Source organism: Glycine soja, chromosome 17 (assembly GCF_004193775.1).
Source record: "Glycine soja cultivar W05 chromosome 17, ASM419377v2, whole genome shotgun sequence".
Classification (NCBI taxonomy): domain Eukaryota; kingdom Viridiplantae; phylum Streptophyta; class Magnoliopsida; order Fabales; family Fabaceae; genus Glycine; species Glycine soja.
In genome coordinates, this window is record NC_041018.1 from 11,608,854 (window position 1) to 11,627,672 (window position 18,819).

Consider the following 18,819-nt stretch of genomic DNA (forward strand, 5'->3'; position numbering starts at 1 on the left):
AAAACAATAACAGTAGTAGATGATTTATAGATTTGATGGAATGAGCATACCAAAATCACTTGGACTGATCCCAATGATCAAGTTAATTAAAACTATAGCCAGAAAAAGGAACCGGAAAAAGATACAAATAATTTTTCATATTTAGTTGTAGATCTCAAAACTATTGCTGAAAGATTTATAAATCTAAAAATATATCAGAAGTTTCCAGCACATTTGTGGCATGGAATTCAATTTCCTTCGCCCCCACCCCACAAATCCTAGGAAATTGGTATCAGTGCATAACAAAGAAAGCTTTAAAACCATTAAAAATGCATGGAATGATTGTTTTTTTTTTTATTATTTATAAACTTATATAAATTTCTTATCGGGCAAGATGGGAGCGCGCTTAGTTATTACATATTAGACTCAATTTATAAATTAATAAAATATAATTTTGTATAATAAAAATTCAGTTATGCTATTAAATATTAGAAAATCTCATCTCATGGTTAAATGTATGTAAGGCACATATATTTCATATATTTATCAATTGAATAAAAATTTATGAACGCTAAGTATTTTTTTGGATAAAAGGAAATATGTTGGAACAATGGATTTTTTCTTATTTACCTAAATTTATGATAACTAAAATGGATAATAAAGTAAATATACTTATCGATTAAAGTCACAGTCAGTTATAATTAACTTAAATAATTAGATACATGATAAGAACAAAATTATTATAAAAAAAATTAAAATGAAAGCAAATTGAAGATTTTAAACAATTATAACAAGAAATTATCCTAAATAAATTCTTTTTTAATTTTAGAATAGTATTTAATTAATCAATTGGTGCAATGATATAAGGTCTTATTGCATTTACATGAGAACAATCTATCTAACGGAACAATTCATATTCGATTCTCATATTATGTAAAGTTCTTTTGGACTAGTGACAATCACACACAAACAAAATTAATGTATAATCCAATGGATTGAGAGAGACTTACTTATGGTCTCAAAACTAAAAAAAAATTAATTATTAAACACGGAGATGCATTCATGTCAAATGTTTAACATAACAATTGGCGCAATAATATAAGGTCTCATTGCATTTACATGCGAACAATCTATTTAACGGAACGATTTATATTCGATTCTTATCTTATATAAAATTCTTTTGGACTAGTGACAATCACACACACAAACAAAATTAATGTATAATCCAATGGATTGAGAGAGACATACTTATAGTCTCAGAACTAAAAAAAATTAATTATTAAACACGGTGATGCATTCATGTCAAATGTTTAACATAATAATAAAATAAAAGCATGGTGTTTAGTTATTACATATTAGACTCAAATCATAAGCTTTTATAAATTTCTTATCACGCCCGATGGAAATTATCCTTGTCCATTTGTATTGGGCTTACGAATTGTCAAACCGTATTAGATTTACGAATTCACAATCGGTATCTGAAAGGATAAAATTAGAATTGCCCATGTTGTCCTGAGTATACCAGCAATTTGATGGGTGCGGAAAAAAAAAAACCAGTCTTTGTCCTTTTCATGTGTAGTATATGCTTCCATTCAGAAAAGTGTTTGTCCTTCGCATGTTTCTTACTGCCTTTTCTTCTCCTTCTTGTGTTTGGGCTTGGCTTGGCCCATTTGAAACACCCCAAAACAAAATGTAACACGGATTGCTCAATTTCGTCTTGCCTCAAAATTAAACTAATGGATTAGAAATGCGCTTGTCATAATTCAGGCCATCACATTTTACGTAGGTTTAAAATTATCACTAAATGTACCTCACTTAACACCGTTCCGCTCTAATTTAAATGATAAGATGAGATTGAATCAATTTAAAAAATTAGAATACCAATAAATTAATTTAACCTAGAAATAAAGAAAAGAAAAACAAAAGCAAAACGGCATGTCGTGTAATGTAATGAAACGAATGAAATGATAGGTAGGTGGAGGATTGAGAGAGTGCGGTGTTGGTTCACCATGAGGAAGTTTGGTGCTTGAACTTGAACCCGAACATTGCGATTCAGACATAGAGAATGGCCATGGCCCGAAGAGTCCCTCGTTATGTTTTAGGATCGGTCCAAAGGAACATGTCCTTCAAATCTTTGGATCCCCCTTCCTCCCTCACCCACGGAATCCACGTCTTTCATTGCCCCGTAATCAACATACATACTCTTATGCTATGCCGTTTTGGTTTTGTTTTCTGTTATTGGAAAAGGGAATTGAATTTGATTTTGTTGATAGGATGCGGTTGGAATTGTAGCCAAGCTGTCCGACTGTATTGCCTCTAGAGGTGGAAACATTCTCGCCGCTGATGTTTTTGTTCCTGAAAATAAACAAGTCTTCTACTCCAGAAGGTACACTCATTCATTCTCTAATTTCAGTAATGTTTTTTTTTTTTGTTTGTGTATAATGGTGGCAATGAGCATCGAACCTAAGTCTTCATGCATCTACCCAAGACCAATGTGAGTTGACTGTCAATTGCATTGTTAATTCATTGGGTTACTAATAGGACAGAGCTTAAATATAATTCCATAGTCATTGTTCTCTAATCAAAATCAGCATTATATCTCAGTCATCATTGCCAATTTTAGTTATTGAGAATTTGAGATGAATGCAGTGGTTACTCAGATGAAATGCCAATTTTGGTTGTAGAACGACGCTGGCAGCATTGAAGTTTTATCCTTACCGATAGCATTTTTATCTTTAAGCTTTTAGGCAGTTTATACCATTGTATGGAGAATCGCCTTTGTTGTTGGGGTCATGACTACTACCCATGTTACAGCCCAACAGGCACTACAAAGAGAGAGAGAGAGAGCAAGAATTAGAGTGGCTGGCTAATGTTGTGTTTTGCTTGCTGTTTGGTGGCACTAAGGACATGGACACTCCCTTCATCTAATATTCCTTGTCTAGATTGTCATGTTCAATCAGAAAACACCAATTGAAATAGAATCGGGAACTCTCCACACCAATAAACAGGGCTGCAGATTTTTGTTTTTTGTTTTAATTCGGGAAAGGATAATGGATCTGATGGGCAAACAAATATAATGCAGCAAGTAGTTTTCTCAGAGGAATTTTGTGGTTTTAGTGTATTAATCTAACAAGATGTTAATCAGATTACCTGTTATATGTAGTACAACTGATTCAATTCCATCAAGTAGTTGCATTCACAGGTAATTTTGCACAGACAATAAATTATAATTTTATATTTTCTTCCTTTTTCTTTTCTTGCAATTGGATGCAATGAAATGTTCTTCACTTTGGTGAGTAAAAATTAGAATACTTTTACTTATGAAATTCTTCCTATCTGATTTCTCTATGTATATTAAGGGATTTTAAAACCTTATCTCTTAGGGTCAGTTCTTATCAAGTAACAGTCTAACACTATGTATGGATACTTTATCATGTACTGATGTCCAGTTTGTGGTGCTTTGGCTTCATAATTCAATGCATGCTAAAAAACATGAGATCTAAACACGACAGAGTTCAAGTAATTTGTCGTTTGAATGGGTATATGGAAACAATGACTGCAGCTGCATTATTTTGTGTTGATCATTGCAGTGATTTTGTTTTTGATCCTGTTAAATGGCCACGGGTGCAAATGGAGGAGGACTTCCTAAAGCTTTCACAAACATTCAATGCAATAAGATCTGTTGTAAGGGTGCCAGCTCTGGATCCTAAATATAAGATAGCGGTTCTGGCATCAAAACAGGTGTGCATTATCACTCTTGTTATCTTTTCTTGTTTTTTTTTTTCAAAAGAATTGTTTAAAGGGGTGAGCATAAATATTTATCAAAGGTTTTCTGTTTTTTTTTTTGCAACAGGACCACTGCCTGGTTGATTTATTACATGGATGGCAGGATGGAAGACTTCCAGTAGATATCACTTGTGTAATTAGGTGAAATTCAGTGATTACACACCACTAAATTGATTTATATGTCTCATATTCATTTATTTATTTCTTAATTGTTTTCTATGATGCATTCTCCAGTAACCATCATAGAGGTTCAAACACCCATGTGATACGTTTTCTTGAAAGGCATGGCATTCCTTATCATTGTTTATGCACATCTAAAGAAAATAAAAGAGAAGGGGAGATATTGCAGTTGATTCAGAATACTGATTTTTTAGTACTTGCAAGGTATATGCAGGTAAATAACTATATAGCTCCATGCTCTCAGTGTATTTATTATATTTATAATATTTTGGTAATTGAACTTATTCTTGAAATTTGGGTGCTTATGGGATGAACTGGCTCTTCTCTGCCTCTGCAAGTTATGAAAATATGAGAGTAGTTTATATCTTCTATTGTATATATATGTTAATATTTGATAGTATTGAACTATTAATACTTACAGCATTGATTTATATGCAAAGATACTATCAGGAAACTTTTTAAGGAGCTATGGGAACGATATAATTAACATTCACCATGGTCTGTTGCCATCATTCAAGGGTGGTAATCCATCTAAACAGGTAGGTGTTCCTGCACCATCACAGGTTAAACTGTTGCCACGTTTAACCATTTGTTGTGTGCTCTTTCTGATTCCTTCAGTTGTATGCATGTTTAATATGCTAGATTACTTTGGCAGGCCTTTGAAGCAGGTGTTAAATTAATCGGTGCAACAAGTCACTATGTGACTGAAGAACTTGACGCAGGACCTATAATTGAACAAATGGTGAACATAAAATCTTTCATACTTGTTTTGCTGTTGCTCTCATTACATTGCTTCCTTTGTAATAATATTTTAATGATAATGTTGATCTGAATTGATTATAGGCGGTAATAGACATTAGCATATTTAATGCCATTTATTTATGGTGTTTTCTTTACTTTTTTAATTACACATTCTGCATCTGCCTTCTGAAGTTCTGATCCATCATCCAAGAAACCCTAGTCTGGTTGCAACCACCTAGAGTTAGACGAGACACTAAGAATGAACAAAATGTAGGTGCAATTAACACGTGTGCCACTAATATAAAACTTCGTACCCCATTGCCCGGAGGCTCTTCGCTATGCGAATGTATGGGGGAGGGATGTTGTACGCAGCCTTACCCTTGCATATGCAAAGAGGCTGTTTCCGGATTCGAACCCATGACCAACAAGTCACCAAGGCACAACTTTACCGCTGCACCAGGGTGAACAAATTGCAAGGCTAACTTCAGTTTATCAAACTCTTACAAGATATATTTTTTGAGAGTGGATTTCCTTGTAGATGTGCTTACTCAACATTTTGTTGTTTTCTTGTTCTAAAATAAAAATTAAAAAACTAGAGCATCCATACTTCTGTGAGGGTTCCGATTTGCGAGTAGAGATTCCAATTCCAATGCAATGAAAGAGAAACCCAAGACAACTAATGGTGGGAAAATATTGCATCAAAGGTTGACATCTGTCCAAATAGGCAAATCCTGAATAATTTTTATATTAGTATAGTTGTTATAATAGTATTATAATACTCTAGATTACATTTTCTGCGTTAAGATTCAATAGCACCTTCCCCGTTGACAAAATAGAGATTGACACTCCTGCAGAAGAATCTCTTCAGAATGAATTTCTTTAGGTTTCTGTTTCAGTTACAAGCAGACCAAGTTTCCAAGACATTTGAGTCATATATAGTCTTATACTTTTCAGTTTTCACTGTAACTGTTTTACTGTGCCTTTTGCTAGATTGTAAATTAAGCATCCTTAAATTGCGCGTGTGCAGATGCACTGTATAACATTTACATAATGGACAGCCTCAAGTATGGGTGATATTACTTATCTGCCGGTAAAATGGTTTAATCTCATTTGCAGGTTGAGAGAGTTTCTCACAGGGATAACTTGCAGAGCTTTGTACAGAAATCAGAAAACCTAGAGAAACAATGCCTTTCCAAGGCTATCAGATCTTACTGTGAACTTCGGGTGTTACCTTATGAAGAAAAGAGGACTGTTGTATTTTGAGGGAAACAGCAAATAACCAAAATACAGTGCACCAAAATGGTGTGCATCTACATTCATATTCAAATAATGTCCCACTTCAGTTGTAAAATATGAGCATAAGGAAGATTGAGTTGATTCTTTGGGTCCTTGTAACATTGCTAATTGCCTAATTCAGTGAAATGAATTCAGCAACTTTATGAGCTTCATTACCTTGATTGTCACTTGTAAAAAGATTGATATACATTTTAATCAACCTTTATCAAAATTACAACGGTTGATGTTTTAGTTAATAACTAATTCTTCAGTTTTCAAATTCCTTAATATGTATCAGGGTAACGAAAAAATGAAGTAAATAAACATCAATCCTTCCTTGTGTATCTAGTGGTACAGCCATCATAAGAGTACATGCGTTTAACAAAATTCTGTCCTACTCTTCTAAACACATACATATACATAACACAATTACACACTTACACAATAATGTACCGTCTTAAAAGAAATTATTTTACTACTTTGATTTCTTCTATTTTTTTGAAATGTCATTCCGATCCTCTTTCTTTTTCTTTACAACTCTACGTACCTTGAAACCTTAAGTGACTTCACACACTCCTTTTTTATTTAAAAAAAAAAAAAAACAAAGTATTCCTCAACACTTCTTAAAATTTCTCTAAACAGTGATACAATGCAATTCAAACCAGTCACGTGTCGCTGTTAATACTTAAAAGATCTAGAGAGCGCTCTGTTGCTTCAATAGAGTTTACTCGACGAAGTAGACACCCTATTCCATCAACCCATTTTTGCTTGTGGAGTTTACTATCACACTTGAACTCTAGAAGACCTTGTGCAGTTTTGAGGCCAAAGTACTCTTCTGACGTTTTCCTTTCTTTTCTGTATGGCCATGCCCCATCTTTGTCACAAATTCCATAAACCACACCTAGTATAATAATATATACAATGAAAATTAGACTACCTAACTCCAAAAACATAGGCAAGTGGAGGAAATATAGAAATTTTTTTATGTCTGAATCAAGAAAAAAATAAAGGAATTTAATAATGCCAACAGATGCATGGATAAAGGAGGTGGGTACGCGGTTGTTAGAGTTTTTTAATTAGAAAAATGCTTACATTTATTCTTTTTGGAGAAGGCTCCTCCAACGTGCTTGCTCTTGATCTTGATTTTGACCTGAACAAAAAGGGAATTAATTAAAAATTCCTTCCTTATGGAAACCATCATCACATGAATATTTGTTTAAGCCTGGGTTTAATTTAGTATACCTGACACTTCTTGTTGATGTAAACAGAAACATGCTTCCATCGTAATACACCTGAAAAGGTAAAGCAAAGAAGCCTTAAAAATAGTGATAAGCAAATTCCTATTTTTATGTACTTTTGTCTCTTTAAAATTAGAACTTGACTATAATGGAGAGTGTCTTTGTTGTTATTACCTTTTCTTGTGAGCTGCCACAAATCTCCCACACATGGAGGATGATGTTCACAACTCTGACCTTCAAAAGCAGAAAACCAATGAGATTGTGGTAGTTGTACCCTATCATTGGGACTTATAGATGCATTCCTCTTTGCTTCGTTTGGCAATCTTGCTCTTAGAGCTGCTTCTCCTCTCAAAGCTGATTTTGCACAGTATGAAAAAGAAATCTTGTCATGAATGATCAACAGTTCATGTCCTATAACAAGTCTTATAAACACTTTCCAGAATTGGTAAGAATAAAGATGTACAACCCAATTTTGGGGTGAATACATAATGATTCAGACGTAAACATTTTCACACATTCATGAATTCAAAAATCAGAACTGTTAGATAAAGATTGGAGAACTCATGTTTTTATATCTTAATATATTAAAGAGAGGAGTGTGAGGAACACACTCTTTAACACATTCTTTTAAACACTTTCATTTATTACAAAATCTGAATAAAGTTATTAAATAGGATATGAGATCCACGGAAATTTGTAATTTTCAATAATTTTAACCAATAGGGGAGAGAATGTTCAAAAGAGTATGTTGCTAGCATTTTTTTACATAAGAATAGAGAGTGAAAAAAAAGGAAAACGAAATAGAAGAGAAAGTAGATGAATGAATATGATTATCCAATTTCTAATGCTTTCTTTTTGCGGGGCAAATCATTGTTTTCCTACTAGAAACTCTCATAAGGCTGGCAAAAAAGAGAGAAAAAAGAAATTTCTTTTCTTTTCAAAATAAGCTTAAAGCGAATACGAATTAAGCAAATACCTGTTGCAGCTGCAGCTGTAAGAGTCATTAGATCACCAGGGGTTTGAATATCAACCGCAGACTTTATAGTAGAAGCCACATGGTCATGATCAGCTCCAGCTAGTTCAGCCATTTCAATGCAATGCGATGCCAAGAGTTGTGTGGCTGAAGCCAGAGCAAGTTTCAACTTCGTTTGAGAGCCACAAGAGTTCTCTGCTGCAGCAACAGCAGCCAAGGCCGAAGCTAGCCCAGCAATGGACACAGCAGAATGCACACGTGCATTCTCTAAGCGTGCCCGATCTTTCTTCTTTACAGTAATGTTAGTATTCCCATGATGCCTCTGATGAAACCATTTTCCAATAGTACCCATCTTTCTACTATAAGGAGAAGGTATGATCTTACTTGTCTGCAAAAGAAAGAGTGAAAATCTTAGAGCTTATAGAGAATAGGCCAAACCACAATGCAATACATTTTCATACACTTTAAAGTGTATGAAGTAATTATTTTTTTGGCTTAGCATTACAAATATCCTTCAAAGGATGCAGAACTGCTCGAATCAAGTAGGATCAATATGAATGTCAAAATTCTCTCTCGGAGTATTTAAGCTGAACAACCTCACATCAGTTTATTCACACACTTTATAGTGTGTGGACTTGTAATTAGGGATTATCAGGTAATTTTGTAAACAATTTTTTTTTATTAATCAATTATCATTCAGAGTTTTGGCAGATGATGAGATCATGAGATTCAATTAACAATTAATGCAAATGAGCATAACATCATCATGAAGGGGTATGACTTACTACTAATTGAGGTGCCAAAATAGCTTCTGGAAAGGTGGCTTGATTCTTGTCATGGAAGGTATGCTTTTGTTTTTCCAAAAGAGCCTTCGAAATTTCTGCAGCAGAGAGACTCCAAGACCTGGATAAGAACTCCATAGGCTCATGTGGGGTAGGTGGCTGAGGTATGGCAGATAACGATGTAACCAATTTGAGTTCATCATTTTCTTGCACATCCTCTAATTCCAATCCATGCCATGAACCAATTTTGCGAGGTGGAAAATAACCACCATCCATTTTGGTTTGTACTTTCTAACACTCACTTGTGGTAGTACTGAATGTTGAACTCAAAGAATTTGGAATCCTTATATATAAGCAGACAAGTTTTTTTATTTATGGGAATCGAAGACAGTGTCGTCAGGAGGTTTACAACAACTCACGCACCATATTCAACCGAGTGACACCCTCTTGACATATAGCTAGATAAGTTGATAACTAAAGCACAATAAAGAAGGTTAGTTTGGACTTGTGATTGATACACACTATTTTGGGTGGTTCATCGGAGCCGAAAAAGGTGAAGGCAAAAAAAGTTTGGTGTGATTTCAAAGTACCGGCTGAGAAGTTGCTTATGGAAACGAGTACTATTTGCAACAGATAAGTACTAGTACTTCCAATATCCTTGGCAAACCGTGCCTTATGTTCCAACCTCGTCACTGAATTGAACAACCAACAGACCACAAAAACAAAACATCTTATTAGCTAACTTCAAACTTTGGAAGGCACATAAAAGACCACAAGCTTCAAAAGGCTGAATCCTGAACATATATAATAATCCGAATTCTCAAAGTACTACTTTTTTAATAAGAAAAACAAGAGCTACTACCTGCTCAACAGAAGCTTTTGACCAAGCTTTTGCGACCAACTTGAGAATGAAATAAAGGTGAGAGCTTAGAAGCAACGAGGCATAATAGATTGCATGAACACTAATCTAAGTCTTGTGCTTTGGACCACCATGAATTCAGGTTGAAGTTGATTAAAGAATCGGAGACAAGACAACCCGGTGTTCACGAAGCTCAAAAAACAAAGTATACTAAATTAAATTTAACGAGACATAATCCTGAAGAACCGGGCATTAGTTCATAGGACTAATGCAAAACCCCTTGTTATCGATGAGAGACACATTTTGGTTGATATTATTATTTAAAAATCATGGGAGAAGGAATATAAAGATGTGTCATCAAGTAGTTTATATGAATGAGGGTAGGTACTCAAGGTTGTTGGAATAGGAATAAAGTGCGTGAAATGCAGGAGCAGGGTCTATGAATGAATATGATCACATTCGCATAATTAACATTGCATGGACCTTAGACTAGACGGCGGTGGGTGGGGGCGGTTTGGTTATCGTATATATATTACTAATTTCCAGCTCCTCGTGACAGTAACCTTTGCAATTCAGGAGCCTAGTCCATAGGGCATAGATTACTCGGCTGATACATATATTTGTTTGCTCTTTTATCTTTGGTCTTTATCTTCTTTTTTTTTAATTTTGGTTATCTATTTTTTTTAGAAAATTCATTTTGGTCCTTTATGTTTTAAAAAAGATAAAAATAATCCTTTTGTTAATGTAAATTTAACACCACTAATGAAACTAATATAATGATGACTAAAAACTATCATAAAATATAATTTTTTCTCCTCTTCTTCTCCCTTCCTCCTTGCTCATCTTCTATCATCTTTATCTCTAACTCAACAACATATAACTAAAATCTTCAACTTCAAAATACCAATCACACCCACAATCCAAAACACAAGAATCAATGGTCTTAAAATGATGAAAAATTAACTTTAAACAAAACCTCCAATTTTCTCAATTAGGGTTCAATCTAATTCCCGACCTCCTCCTTTGTCACGGCCACCACATCGTTGACATGATCTAGTTCCTGCTGCACCACTCCATCCTTGTGCTTCCCGACATCCAAGGAGTTCCTCAAGTGCATGATTTTGCATCCAAGTTCATTGTCGCAACAACTTTCGCAACACGACAGTGATTGCAAGCACGCATGAGGTGGAGCTCTACAATTTTACTTGTACAAATCTACCTTGCCTTCTCAACCAAAGTCACTCATCTACATGGCCGCCAGTACAGTTTTGTGTCGTCGCTCTAGATCTAAACTTGTTATGATGGGTGTACTTCAACTGCGTCAATGAACCACCACCAAGCCAATCACAACTTGTGAGACTTGGTTGTGTTGTTGAAAGGCATGAATGGGAAGAGAACAATAATGAATGTGGGGAAGATAGTTTTTTTTTTCTTTCAAATTTGTAAATATTTGATAATGACATTAAAAATCATCACTATCTTGGTTTTCCAACAATATTAAATGTGTACTTATGGAAGAACCATTTTGATCCTTTTTTAAAACATAGAAGACTAAAATGAACTTTTTAAAAGACAAAAGATCAAAATGGACTAAAAAATTAAGATAAATGACCAATAGGTCATTTGACCTATTTTTAAAATGGGTTTATGACCATTTTGGTGTTTAAATGTGTAAATCAATGATAATTTAATCTTTAAAAGAATAAAAAATCTGATTTATTTGTTGAATGTGTAAAAAATACAATAATTTTGTCCAAACATGAAGTTTGTGAGACTATTTTATCTAAGTTGTAATATTTAAGGATCAATTTTGACATTAAGTTATATTTTCTTAACATCAATTTGACATTAAGTTATATTTAAGGAATACAATTATGAATATTCAACAAAGAGACAAGTTATTATGTGTGATGAAAAAAAAATATGTCAATTGGTAGGAAAAGAAAAAAAATCTCATGAAATCCATTAAAATTGATCCTAAAAAATAATCCATCAAAATTTGTATACTTTTGAATACCAGAAAAAAAAATTAAATTTAAAAAATATTAATTGAATACCAAAAATTTTTATTAAATTCCTTAAAAAAAATTCTAATAATCTTGATTGAATATCAAAAACTTATTTCTATTATTTAAAAATCTTGATTAAATACCTTAAGTTTTTTTACAATAAATATCTTTTAAAATTCTAATTAAATACATTCCTAAGTTGAAATACCAATTTATCATTATGTACTATGACATAACTGTTACACTTTTAGGAATTAAACTAGAATTATTGTTCTTTCCAGTATTATTATTTTACACATCAAACCAAAATGATTATTTGCCTTTCAATAATGATATGTTTGAAACTTCTATTTTTACATTATTCTTATACCTGAAGAGAAAAAAAAATCTTTTTTCCTTTTACCATAAAATTAAGGTAAGAAAGTAGCAAACAACTATAAAAAAATAACCTACAAAATAAATATACATATATATAAAGAAAAATATAAATTAGGTCGATGCACATTTTTTTTTGCTTAATTGTATTTTAAATTTTAATTCTATAGTTTACCAAATAGGTGATTTTAGTTTCTCTAGTTTCAACTGTTTAAATCAAGTTCTCATGCTCTAAAAATTTATAAAATTTAGTCCAACAATTAATTCATCGTCCAATTTCTAATTTCGTCAAGTGACATGAATTTTATTTAAACAGGAATTTAATTTGTTTATGTGTCTATTATAGATGATGTGACACTCAAAAATGGGATTTAAAAATTAAAAAAAAAATAGTCACCGTGGAATTTGAATCCACCGTCTCGTGCTTTAACACCAAGAAGAAGGGCACTGCAACCCAAAATGGCTTAATATATGCATAGAAAATATATTATATATAACTTAAATGTGCAGAAACTAAAAATGCAAATATTTTTACTGTTAATAAATGAATAATATAATATTTTAAAATTAAATAACATTAATTTATATTTTAAACACTATTTATCTTATTAATATATATATATATATATATATTTTTGATAATAGTACAGAGTCACATGTCTTAGTCTATTTCGTTCTAATTTATGGTTTCCATCATGATTGGTAAAATTTACTTACTGCAATAACATTAAAATAATAATATAAAATAAAGTTAATAAACACAAACTAACACGCATATAAATATATAAAAAGAGAACTATATTTTTTAATTATGATATTGATATGAAATATTTACTATCAAAATCTATTATATATTTAAGGTTTAAATTCAAACTCTAAACTACTATTAATTAGGAGAGAAAAATTTCTAAATTAAATGAAAGTATATTAAGCCTCATAATTTGAAACGAATAGTATATATTACGATGATTCCTATATTCTCTTGCTAAAAAATTAAAACCAATAATGTTTTACATGCCAATACAAAAGATGAGTACAATATCATTAATGATTTGCCTTCCAACAAAAACCATTAATTAATGATTTTTGTATTCCATGTTAAATTGCCTTTAAACCAATTTGAACAAGACGTCCTTTCCATTTGACCACGAGTGATAAGACAAAAAAAGTATTAATACAGACGATGCATCATTTCATTTCATTTCTTTTACTTTCTATTTTAACAAAAGCAAAATTTCGCAAGTTGGAAATGATAGTTGTTCGTGCACTGTTAACATGCATAACCTTTCGAAAAGCCACCTAGCAATCGGTCCAGTTAGGCTAATGTTTGCAGTATTTGTAGTGCGTGGATGTTACTATAGATGTATCGTGTAAGTTAGGCACATATATAATTGATCATGTGACTGTGTCTTTGTATTAGGAACAGTGTTGCATGTCCACGACACATATCTGATACCAAAACAAGTGAAAACTACTCGTAACCAACCATATATATATATATATATATATATATATATATATATATATATATATATATATATATATATATATATATATATATATATATATTTGTATCAGTCCAGAAACTTCAAGCTCATGTTTATGTCATTTTTTGAGCAAACATGATATCATAGTGAAATATTTATTAGTTAATGATTAATCTTTGTTAAAAATTTAATTGATTATTTTTAAGTAATAGATCTAAGATTCAAGATCAATGGGTTCAAACTATTTTAAAAAATAATCTAACACAATAAAAATGAAAAAATGATTCAAGTACGTAAAAATAAAAAATGTAAAATATAAAATTTTAAGATAAATATTAATATTTTATTAAAATAAGAAGGTGTATTTTATTTCATTCGGATGATGGGATGAGAATAAGTTAGGAATTCTAACAAATAAAATTATAGATACAAAATATATAATTTTTAAAAAATACATGTAAATTTATTGAAATAAAGAAATGCAATTATCAATCCTCAACCAACTTAAGTCGGCCAGTTTGATAGAATCTCTTATTTCAATCAAAATATTTTATCCATAAAATTTAAATTTAAAATCTTATTTAAGGAGTGAAACCAATATCATATCATTTAGATGAATGGCTCATTGGTTGTTCATGGCATATACATCACTAGACATCCCACTTTCCATTCCTGACAAAACCAAAAAGCATTTGCGGCCCCATATTTTGTGTAGCACGAATATGATGCATGTATTATTATCATTATTATTCCACCATCCTAAGGAATTGGCCATGATTTGACGCGTCTAATATTAAAAACTAAATATATTTGATAAGGTTGTGTCTCCGCCGTGGTTCCATGCAAATAAACCAATCTTTTGTACGAGTCATTCTGGTGGAGATCATGTCATATTTCTATCACTTGGCATTTGCAAATTAACATCTTAATATATAAGTCAATTATTTATCAATACATCAATTTCACCTTTTTCTTTCACGCTTATAATTAACCAGTGCAAAACAATTATTCTATAAAAATATCTTGTGGATTTTGCGAAAATGCATGTGTGGTTGAAAGTAACAATTTCTAATTAAAAGTTGCAGTGCAGAAGGATTTGAGTGTTCCTTATGTTGATGGTGAGAAATTTTATAATTCTTAATTAATTAATTGGTGTGAGTTATATATTATATTTATTATTTATATTAATTATTTATATTTATGAGCTCAAATAAAAATGATCTAATTTGGTGAGCAGACATTAATATGGGTTTGGAAATCAGTTTTGTCCATTAGAAAATAATGAGAACTCTAACAGATTAGGGTGTGATTTTCAATATACTAAAATCAAAAAATATATTTTCTTCTTCCCATCTGTTGAGCCCACAAGGAAAACGGTGATTTGGTTGAGAAAGAATACAAAATCAACAGTTACTCGTACTTATCAATTTTGCTCTTTATCATGAATCTAGATATTTTTCACAACACCTCTTGATAATTTAATGCAATAATATATTTCTGATAATTATTAATATTTTATTAAGATCCCTTACATGTTAAACATGATGTCCTTCTATGTATTCCTCCAATCCAAACTCCGGGATCCCGAACATAAATTAATCAAGAATCATCCAAATGGACAAGAAAATATTATGGATGAATATATATGACTTATATGACAATAGTTTTTATAGTATGAGAAAATTTATTATGAACTCATAATATAAAATAATTTTATACAATTATTAATTATAATTTTCTTTATATGATAAATTTATTAATTTTTATAATAATTAATTTTAAAATTATATGAATGATTATTTTTAATTAGATGATAATATAAAATTATTATATATTTTAAATTCATAATCATTAAACTCTTATAATATTATCTTTTTTTTCTTTCTATTGGATGGTATTTTTTTTTTTGAGATAATTTAATTTTAAAGACTATTAAATATTAAACGTGAGTACCACTTCGAATAAATGTTATAAAGACTATCCTTCTGTTAGAAATTCCTGTTGGTCTTTTTTTATCTCTTAGCATAATGGTCTTATATATTTGTTTTATTTTTGTTGCACAATTGTTTGTACAAACTTTGTTTATAAATGCAATTTCTCTATATAACCCAAACTCGTCAGAAAGTACATTTTGTAGTTGAAGCTTAAGTAAGCATTGAAGCTTAAAACTGAAGAAGATGATCAAATTGTGTAATAGCTGTTCATCTGCATTGGCATTCCAGATAGTAAAAAGTGATGGAGGAAAGTGAAAGGCATTGTCTGCCAGGGCATGCATCATCCACTTACTAAAGTCAAGAAGCCTATCCATATATATAGATTCCTTTTCGACTTCACTAGTTCTTTCTTTTCAGATATATTTTGGCTACTAAATATTAATCTGCTTTATTTATTCAATAAATAAACTCTATTTCTATATTCTTAATTTTATCTTCATCTTGATGCACTAATTGGAAATTTATTATTGTCGCAGTACTTTTCCAAAATTCTTATAAATAAACTCTATTTGTTTATTCTCAATTTTATCCTCTCTTTGTGAGGTGGTTCTTTGTGGCAGCAAGTGATTCCACCTCACAACGCTGGCAACACCATATGCCAAACCCAAACATAATTTTTTGTCGAAACCAAACCAAAAAAGCATTTAGTATTCCTTGGTCACAACCGGTCACCGCAAGCCCAAGTTCTTAATGGACATGAACGATCATGATGCTGCACATTTGGGTTGGGGGCATTGCTATTAACCCCGCACAAATTATTATTGGCCCCTATTAAGTTGTTTTTTTTTTCAAAAGAACCCTTTTAACGAAAAGACAATTCTGTTGACAAAGTATACAACAACATTATATTTTTATTGTACAAACTTTTTACCTCCTTTTGTATAACAGAAATACAATTTAGTTGTATTGTTTGTTTAGATACACAGTACAATTATGTTTCCGTTGTGTGAAAAAAGGGTTAGGGGCATGGGGAAGAGGGTGGGGGGTTGGTTTGAATTGTTAAGGGTAAAAAAGAAATTTCCACGGGATTTTAAAATTTGTAGGACCAATAGTAAATGTTGTAGGGGCCAATAGGAATGTAGTTAGGGGTGGGCAAGCGGGCCGGTCCGCCCCGCGTAAGGCCTGTCCGCATTAGCATCGGACCGGGCCAGTCCGCCCCGCTTCTTACACGGACTAAATAAATTGGTCCGCCCCCGTCCCACAGACCCCGCGGGTCAAACGGGCCGGTCCGCGGACCTAATTTTAAAATAATTTCAATTTTAATAAAAATATAATACAATGAAATTAAGTTCAATACAAATGTAAATAAAATCTCAATAATTAGTCAATTACATCAATAAAATAAATAATGTCTTAACAAAAGAAAATCGAAGCAATAAATCTAAAATATGAAATTTAAACATCTCCACCAACAAATGATTCTATATTTGAAGTAGCTTGAGTCTTTTCCATCTCGTGAGCTATTTTTTATAATAAAAATATATTGAAATATCTTTAAAATATTTATTTAACAATTATTTTTTGCTTAAATAATAAGAATTGATATTTTTATTATTTATGGTTTACAGATATGAAAAAAATAGATAAAAAGAGAAAAAGATCGAGAAAATATCAAAAGGAAGATTTTTAACATTTTATCACTTATCTTTTTTATCTTAATCTTTTATTTCTATTATCTTTTATTTATCTTATATTATCCTTTTTTATTTTTATCATCTTTTAATTTAAATCTTTTATTTTTATCTTTAAATCTTTATCTTATCTAATGTATATTCTTTATCTATTGTTTTAAAAGAAAAGTTTAGGGTAAAAAAGAGAAAATCAAACCTAGTTAATTAGGTCAAGGTCAAATAAATCAAACCTAATGCGGACTTCGGGCAATCCGCGGACTCGTGGGCCAAACCCGCATCATCCGCGGATTAGGTGGGACGGGCCAAAAATATGACATAATTAAGGACCGTTTAAAAAAATTGATTGTAACTCGCGCAGACCGCGGATCCCACGGGCCAGTTCATGGACCTGGACCCGTTTACCCACCCCCTAAATGTAGTACTATTATACAAGTGTATCTGAATTCGTATCCGTATCCGTATGGGCGTAAGGAGCTTTGAAGGCAAGGGTAATAATATACGGAAAATGCGCGTGTAAAAAAAATAAAAATCAATGATGATTCATTTATTCCGTTACAGAAGAAGAGAGCAGAAGCTTCTTCTTGGTTATACCTTGACAGACAAATCAGCGAGTGGGAACATTTTCATTTTGTGTTTGGTGGAGATGCCTGTAAGTAGATCGTGTAAATGTTGTTTATTAATTAGGGTTTTCAATTTCAATTTTGGATCTCTCTCTCTCTCTAATCGTAACGTTGTTGCGATGCAGATTAGGAGCTTGGTAGAGGTGGAGCCACCAAGCCCACTGAGATACTTGATCGGTGCCGCCGTTATGATGATCGGAGTAGTGTTACCCGTCGGTTACATGATGTTCCGTAACAAGCGCGTCCCCTCCTCTTCCTCCTACTCCAAACAGACGTAGGTGTGCCTGCCCTTTCTTTTTTCCAATTCCCCCTTTTTTTCATATTCTTATTTCATGAAAACCACTAAATCCCTTGTAATGTGGATAATTGAAATGAAAAAAAAAAAAAAGAGAAATTGAATTTGTTTTAAAATTAGATTTGTAGATCCAAATGTAGGAGTGTTTGGGTGGGACTAATTATGATTGCTATTTCAGGAACAAGGTTTTGATTTGATATAGAGAATTAGAGATGTGCTGAGGCCTGATGATGATGGTGGCGGCTATGATGTGAGAAGCCTATGGTTTAGTGGATTTGGATTGATTAACTTAGAGGCTTCAGCAGATATGCCATTTGTTCAATTGTAAATGCATTTTGACTTCCCAAATCTTCTTAGTGCTTTTTCACTTCATTCTGAACTCATACATGCTGCCTGTTTTTCCATCTAGATACACTTGGTCTTCATATTGTGTAGTACAAAAAAAATTCAATGCACGGGATTTGCTTTTATTTGTTTATTTGTAAGCTAGAAGAAAGATCTGACGGTTGCTGCTTCCTTTAACTATTTGATCATGGTTTTTTTCTATGAGGATACTCAAGTGTTGTGAATTTATATTGGTTTTAGGAATTAGAAA

At 32.0% G+C, this 18,819-nt stretch overlaps 3 protein-coding genes across 5 annotated transcripts; 2 read left to right on the plus strand and 1 right to left on the minus strand.

The window, feature by feature from the left end:
* Positions 1 to 1,921: 1,921 nt before the first annotated feature.
* LOC114393873 (formyltetrahydrofolate deformylase 1, mitochondrial-like) lies at positions 1,922 to 6,137 on the plus strand. Its single transcript, XM_028355348.1, has 8 exons — positions 1,922 to 2,164; positions 2,253 to 2,365; positions 3,570 to 3,720; positions 3,833 to 3,906; positions 4,000 to 4,159; positions 4,386 to 4,484; positions 4,601 to 4,687; positions 5,803 to 6,137. Exons 1-8 carry the CDS (start codon positions 2,045 to 2,047, stop codon positions 5,947 to 5,949), a joined length of 951 nt encoding a protein of 316 aa, XP_028211149.1. The 5' UTR covers positions 1,922 to 2,044; the 3' UTR covers positions 5,950 to 6,137.
* A 140-nt stretch (positions 6,138 to 6,277) lies between these two features.
* On the minus strand, positions 6,278 to 10,398 carry LOC114393872 (VAN3-binding protein-like). Its single transcript, XM_028355346.1, has 7 exons — positions 9,817 to 10,398; positions 8,958 to 9,646; positions 8,176 to 8,560; positions 7,374 to 7,553; positions 7,204 to 7,253; positions 7,054 to 7,111; positions 6,278 to 6,862 (listed from the first exon to the last, which is right to left on the minus strand). The coding sequence occupies exons 2-7, from the start codon at positions 9,228 to 9,230 to the stop codon at positions 6,627 to 6,629; spliced, it is 1,182 nt and encodes a 393-aa protein (XP_028211147.1). The 5' UTR covers positions 9,231 to 9,646; positions 9,817 to 10,398; the 3' UTR covers positions 6,278 to 6,626.
* A 7,407-nt stretch (positions 10,399 to 17,805) lies between these two features.
* On the plus strand, positions 17,806 to 18,783 carry LOC114392624. 3 transcript variants are annotated; one of them, XM_028353824.1, is made up of 3 exons: positions 17,806 to 17,958; positions 18,055 to 18,203; positions 18,403 to 18,783. In XM_028353824.1, the coding sequence occupies exons 1-3, from the start codon at positions 17,842 to 17,844 to the stop codon at positions 18,419 to 18,421; spliced, it is 285 nt and encodes a 94-aa protein (XP_028209625.1). In that variant the 5' UTR covers positions 17,806 to 17,841; the 3' UTR covers positions 18,422 to 18,783. The 3 variants fall into 3 exon arrangements, with proteins under 3 accessions (XP_028209625.1, XP_028209627.1, XP_028209626.1); XM_028353826.1 differs by lacking the exon at positions 17,806 to 17,958 and having other exon boundaries at positions 18,049 to 18,207; XM_028353825.1 differs by lacking the exon at positions 17,806 to 17,958 and having other exon boundaries at positions 18,049 to 18,203.
* Positions 18,784 to 18,819: the final 36 nt, after the last annotated feature.

What these genes read in the sequence shown, in the direction of transcription:
- LOC114393872 (XM_028355346.1), bottom strand. Translation starts at nt 9,230, where the DNA reads ATGGATGGTGGTTATTTTCCACCTCGCAAAATTGGTTCATGGCATGGA. An exon ending in TTTTGGCACCTCAATTAGTA is followed by an intron (nt 8,561 to 8,957) that starts GTAAGTCATACC and finishes TTTCTTTTGCAG; the next exon opens with ACAAGTAAGATCATACCTTC. An exon ending in GTGGCAGCTCACAAGAAAAG is followed by an intron (nt 7,254 to 7,373) that starts GTAATAACAACA and finishes TTACCTTTTCAG; the next exon opens with GTGTATTACGATGGAAGCAT.
- LOC114393873 (XM_028355348.1), top strand. Translation starts at nt 2,045, where the DNA reads ATGGCCATGGCCCGAAGAGTCCCTCGTTATGTTTTAGGATCGGTCCAA. An exon ending in GATATCACTTGTGTAATTAG is followed by an intron (nt 3,907 to 3,999) that starts GTGAAATTCAGT and finishes TGCATTCTCCAG; the next exon opens with TAACCATCATAGAGGTTCAA. An exon ending in TACTTGCAAGGTATATGCAG is followed by an intron (nt 4,160 to 4,385) that starts GTAAATAACTAT and finishes TTATATGCAAAG; the next exon opens with ATACTATCAGGAAACTTTTT.
- LOC114392624 (XM_028353824.1), top strand. Translation starts at nt 17,842, where the DNA reads ATGATGATTCATTTATTCCGTTACAGAAGAAGAGAGCAGAAGCTTCTT. An exon ending in TGTGTTTGGTGGAGATGCCT is followed by an intron (nt 17,959 to 18,054) that starts GTAAGTAGATCG and finishes GTTGCGATGCAG; the next exon opens with ATTAGGAGCTTGGTAGAGGT.